Source organism: Neomonachus schauinslandi, chromosome 9 (genome assembly GCF_002201575.2).
Source record: "Neomonachus schauinslandi chromosome 9, ASM220157v2, whole genome shotgun sequence".
NCBI classification, from domain to species: Eukaryota; Metazoa; Chordata; class Mammalia; order Carnivora; family Phocidae; genus Neomonachus; species Neomonachus schauinslandi.
Window position 1 is genome coordinate 424146 of NC_058411.1, and position 5647 is coordinate 429792.

The window sequence follows — 5647 nt, forward strand, 5'->3', positions numbered from 1 at the left end:
CCAATGGGTGCGCGGGCAGCCGGCGGGCGGGGCGGGGCGGCGGCGCGGTGGCGGCGGCGCGGAGACGGGCGCGGGCTGAGGGCGCGGGTCGACGGGCGCACCGACCATGGCCTCCAAGTGTCCCAAGTGCGACAAGACCGTGTACTTCGGTGAGTGCTGGGCCGGGCCAGCGTCCACCGCCCTCCGCCGTCAGCCCCCGGCCGCAGAGCCTCGCGCCCCGCCCCGGGATGCGCGGTCCCGGGATGCGCGGCCCCGAGCACGGCCCGCCGCGCTGCCCACGCGGGTGCGGCCGGAGGGTGGAGCTGGACGAGGTGGGGGCAGCCGCGCCCGAACCCCGCAGCGGCCGGTGGGGCCGGGCGGGGGTGCGCGGTCCTCGGAATGAGGCCGGGTCGGGGGTCAGGTTGGGGGTTCGCAGGCGTGGAGCGGGGCGGTGTCGGGCAGGGCGCACTCACGCTGTGGGAGCCTCCCGTGCGCTCCTGCTTTTCACGGCCCTTCTCCGCGGACACGTGGCGAGGACAGCGTGGCCCGGAGCAGTGACCCCCCCCCCCAACCTCCAACTCGACCTCTGCCCACACCGGGCCAGGCCAGATATGGGCTCTATCTGGACTCAGTCCATGCGGGGGCGACCTTGGCCTCTTAACTCCTGCGTGTCCCAACGTGCTCCCTTGCTTGGCGCGAGTTTTCCCCAGGACTTTCTTGTGGGTGGGGTGGGATGACAAGCGGGGCCCCACAGGCGTGAGAGGGCACTGGAGCGAGGTGGCCGAGCGCCCCTGCCTCAAGGTCACAGCAGCCCGGGACTGGAGGGGGCAGCAGGTCTCTGCTGGTATGCCCCCTGGGTATGCGGCACCCCCTGGCGCTCGCACCCGGTTGTCTGGCTTACTCAGCCACTCTCTCTTCTCTTGGCTGATCCTCTCCCGACTTTGCCCCCTGATCCTCCCACTAACACCCTCAACAGAGGGACACACGGTGTCAGAAGGGCGGGGGCAGACAGGGGACCCTTCCCTGGTCACTGTGGGAGCAGTGGTCAGGGTCTGGAACGGGGAAAGGCCAAGGTGAAGGAAGCCACTTGGCTTCCCTGCCGACGGGAGGGAGAAGGAGGTGGACGGTTGTTTGCTGTTCCCAGAGGGGAGGGACCGGATTTGGCCTGGAGTGCTTCTGGCCTGGCTGGGAGCCTAGGGGCTTCCGGCTGCCTCCCCAGGAGCTGGCCCAGTCCTCGGTCCCCATCCCAGAGGGGGCTCATCCCTGCAAGGCTCAGGGGAGGGGACAGCGCTAGGGTCCTCCTGCCAGCCCCACTGCCCACGAGTCTGCCCCCAGCCAGGCCAGCTCAGGGCTCTCCAGGGCTGGGGCCGACAGTCCTGTGGACAGCCCGGAAAACGCTTCTGCCTGCTTGGGCGGTAGCTGGCTCCCAGCAGAAAACAAAGGCAGCTCAGACAGGGCTGGCTTCTCTGTCCTGGGCAGAAGGCGCTAGCGGAGGGGGGGTTGGGGGGGGCTTTGGGCTGGGATCCTGCCCATCCCCCAGTCAGGCACCTCTTCCCCCCACCCCCCAACAGCAGCCAACACCCTTCAGCAGAGTGGAACCTGGGCCAGGACACCCCAGAGTGACCTCAGAATGCCTTGCCTTTGTGTCCTTAACAATGGTGCAGCCCAGTGGGGAACCAGCTCCCTTCTAAGCCGATAGACCCAATCAGTTCTTTCTTCCCAACTGGGCTGGTAATGTGCGGCTGTCTCCCCACCCAGTGGGTCTCAGGGTCCTTCCCCTGCCCCCGCATGGCCGAATGCTAGAGCTGGCCAGTGCAGCACATCTCTGGCCACCGTGAGCTGCAGCTGCCATGGCTACTGCTGGCCAGCAGGAGCCCTGGGGGAGGGTGCGGGGCTGCCAGGGGACCCAAGCCCGCCTCGGACACGGGAGGGGTGGCTGACCAGCCTGTCCCAGCATCCTTGGGTAGAGTGGCCATGGGGATCTAAGCCTGTGCTGCCTCTGGGAAGGGAGTGGGGGGCTGGGTCCTGGAGGCTGGCCCTGGCCTGGCTGGGCCCAGCAGGTTCTGCCAGGGCCGTGGGGAGCCAGCACCCAGGGCCCGGAGCCTGGGCCACCAGCAGCAGCACCCATGGGCCTCTGGGGGGCAGGGAGTGAGCTGGCCAGACCCTCCTGCCCGCTCTGCCGGGGCCCTCGGGGAAGCCCGGCTTGCAACCTCTCTGTGAGGGGACCAGAAGATATCTGCTGGTCCTTGGCCTCCTCTTGGGGTTCTGCCAGGGTGGCAGGGGCCCAGCCTGCCTGACCTCCTCCTCCCTGACGCTTCTGCTCAGACCCCTTCCCTTCGGAATTCCGGCTTGGCTCCAGCCTTTCTTCCTGCCCTCTCCGCCACCACCCTTTTCCTGCCGTGCTCTCCTGGGGAGGCCCCCCACACTTCCGTCCTTTAGGAGGTGGCCCAATAGGCCGGGGGGGGGGGGGGCGGGGGGGCTGGGGGGGTGGTGACTGGGCCCCTAGCAGTTGGAGGCAGTGGGCTGGGGTTCTCAGGGCTTATCCCGAGGAAACCGAATATAGACAGGTAGGCCTTCTATCCCATGGGGTGGGAGGGGATGGCCCTAGCCCCCCCACAGGGGGCCCCCCATTCCCCTCAGCGGCGGGCTCTGCCAACTCCTTTAGGGCCCAATTAGGAGGGTTCAGGAATCTGCGAGGGAGGGCTAGGTGTGTGAGTGGGAAGCAGGTGCTTGAGGGAGGGCCAGGTGTGATGCTCAGAGGACTAACAGGTGCTCCAGCAGTGATCCTTGGGGTGGGAGGGTGACCTAGACCCAGCGGGAGAGCAGGGACCCTGAGGGGCAGAGGGCGTGTGGTGGGCGCTGGGGGTTCCTGTGTGGGGTGGAAGGAGGAGGGGTGAGGCGGCTGCCACGGGAGGGCTCTGGGCCCTGGCCCTGACTTCCCCTCCTGCCCCCAGCTGAGAAGGTGAGCTCTCTGGGTAAGGATTGGCACAAGTTCTGTCTCAAGTGTGAGCGCTGCAACAAGACGCTGACCCCGGGGGGCCATGCCGAGGTGAGCCCCCTCCCCTGGGGCTGGGGGCGGGGAGCGGGGCTGTGGGCAGGGGGCCAGCCCTCACTCGGTGCTCCTCTGCCCAGCACCACGGGAAGCCGTTCTGCCACAAGCCCTGCTATGCCACGCTCTTCGGACCCAAAGGTGAGCTTGGTCCCCCTCCTCAGCCTGAGAACTGGCACCAGGAGGGCACCAGGAGGGGTGGCCAGCGTGCATCCTGGACCCACACTCCTCCTGCCCGCTCTCGACCCTCCCCCACAATCCTTCCACCCTTGAAATTCTAGCATCCTCCATGCCCTTCCCAGGAATCTACCCGGCCGGCTGGCACCCTCGGGGTGGGGGGTCCTGACCCTATAGAGTGGGCTGTGGAGGGCCCTTCTCTGAGAAGGTGGATGGGGTGTGGGGGCTGGGGGCGGGCGCGGCCGCCCCTCCCCCCCACCACAGCGTCTAGCTCCCCACAGGTGTGAACATCGGAGGCGCGGGCTCCTACATCTATGAGAAGCCCTCCGCCGAAGGACCTCAGGTCACTGGCCCCATCGAGGTGCCTGTGGTCCGGGCCGAGGAGCGCAAGGCCGGCGGTCCGCCCAAGGGGCCCAGCAAAGGTGGGCTGGGCGCGGTGTGGGGGAGGAGGGGCGTCCTGGCGGCCCTGCCCTGACTCGGGCTGCCGCTCGCGGTGTTTCCCCCAGCCTCCAGCGTCACCACGTTCACGGGGGAACCCAACATGTGTCCTCGCTGCAACAAGAGGGTCTACTTTGGTGAGTGACTCCGCCCGCAGCAGCCCCTGGGGGGGTCTGCCCGGGAGGGTCCCCAGCTTCACCGTCTCTCCCCGCTCCCAGCCGAGAAGGTGACCTCCCTGGGCAAGGACTGGCACCGCCCGTGCCTGCGCTGTGAGCGCTGTGGGAAGACACTCACTCCAGGCGGGCACGCGGAGGTGAGGGGCGGGAGCGCCCGCGCCCAGGAGGGGTGGTGGGGGCAGGGCTGCGCGCGCGTGCGTGCGTGCGTGCGACCCGCGGGTGGGTGCTGCCCCCTGGTGGCCAGAGTGGGGGCCCGCGGGTGCACAGATGCTCCGAGGCCCCTCCCTCTCCACCGGGTGAGTGGACGGGGGGAGGCGGCTGGGGGGGGCTGGGGGGGAGGACTGGAGTCCCCGCTCAGTCCCCGTTCTGCCCCCAGCACGATGGCCAGCCCTACTGCCACAAGCCCTGCTATGGAATACTCTTCGGACCCAAGGGTGAGTGTGGCCAGGAGGGCGGGGGTTCGAGCGCCCTGCCCCCACGGCACCCCACCACCTTGCGCCTTTGTCTGCAGGGGTGAACACTGGAGCTGTCGGCAGCTACATCTACGACAGAGACCCAGAGGGCAAAGTTCAGCCCTAGGCCATGGGCCCCTCCGCGCCCTGCTCCGGAGCCCACCGCCTGGCCCCGTGGGGGACAGCAGCTAGCTGCCGCCGTCCTCCCCGGCTCATCCTGCCTTGCAAGCCCAGGGCCTGCGTGTTGTGGGGGAGGAGACCCCGCTGGGCTGTCTCTAGACCAGGCCTGCCCATCCCCGTTTCTCTGGCCTTTGTACCCCCCCCCCACCCCTTATCCTCTTTTGTGTCCTCATGGCTCTGTGTCCGCATGGACCCATTCGTCCCCGTGTGTCCCTTGTGTCCCTTGTGTGTCTCCGTGGCCCTGGGTGGGTCTCTCTGAGGTGGCCATCCCACTCTCCCCTCCTGCTGCCCCAGGCCTGCCCCACAGTGTTCTTTCTGCTTCCCCTGCCCGTGACGGCCACAGCCACGCTCTTCACGGTGTTGCTCAGGTGGACCGAGGGCGTCCCTGCCAGGAGCCCGCCGCCCACGTCCCACACCCACCCTGCCTTGCAAGCGCTTGTCTGACACCCTCACGTGGCTCACACTAACCTGCTGAGACTGTCAATAAAGGGTTCGAGGATTGGGGGGCCGAGCGCTGTGTCTCTGGTGGTGGGGTGGATGTGAATCCGGGACAGCATCCTTTGCGCCATCCCCAGATGCTCCTGACACCTGGTGGGGGTGGGGTCCTGTTCCCAAGGTGGGTGGGGATGGGTGGGAGGCAGGGAAGCTCTGGTTTGGGCTGTGGCCCCAACACTGCGTTGGGACAGGCAGCTGAGACAGGGACCAGGCCACGTAGAGGTGGGAGCTTGGCAAGCGCTCTGGGCTCGGGGTCCTGGTCCCCAGAACTGCCAGGAGACGCCTGGATCCATCAGAGACCCACGGCGAGGGAGGGGTCAGCCTCGGGAAAGAGCCCAGGGCCTGGCACGTGGGGGACGGGTCAGGGGGCCAGAGGAGGGGTCCTCTTCGGGAGTGCAGGGAGCTGGGCAGGGTGGGCAGGGGCAAGGACTGAGCCTGGAAGTGCAGTGGGCTCGGGTGGGGGAGGGGAGCGGCCAGATGAGACTGGTCTTGCTTAGCACTAGTGGGGGCCAGGGGGCAGAACGCCGGCAGCTGAGGGCCAGGACGTGAGGCTCGAGCCCCCTGTTCAGGTGCTCCCGCCCAACCAGTGTCCCTGTGTCTGGGTCCGCAGTGATAACGGAGTCACCCCCAGGCTCCCCAGGCAGTCCCGGCTCTGCCCTTTGAACCAGGACCCCTTGGCAACTGCCAGGAGCCCCTCCTCA

General features: G+C 68.2%; 1 protein-coding gene across 2 annotated transcripts; it reads left to right on the forward strand.

Moving 5' to 3' along the window:
• The first annotated feature begins 36 nt into the window (after positions 1 to 36).
• LOC110571596 (cysteine-rich protein 2) lies at positions 37 to 4954 on the forward strand. Of its 2 annotated transcripts, XM_021679724.2 has the most exons (8): positions 37 to 149; positions 2934 to 3028; positions 3112 to 3169; positions 3487 to 3627; positions 3712 to 3780; positions 3862 to 3956; positions 4196 to 4253; positions 4331 to 4954. In XM_021679724.2, exons 1-8 carry the CDS (start codon positions 107 to 109, stop codon positions 4396 to 4398), a joined length of 627 nt encoding a protein of 208 aa, XP_021535399.1. In that variant the 5' UTR covers positions 37 to 106; the 3' UTR covers positions 4399 to 4954. The 2 variants fall into 2 exon arrangements, with proteins under 2 accessions (XP_021535399.1, XP_044773882.1); XM_044917947.1 differs by lacking the exon at positions 3487 to 3627 and having other exon boundaries at positions 3112 to 3191; positions 3719 to 3780.
• The last annotated feature ends 693 nt before the right edge of the window (positions 4955 to 5647 follow it).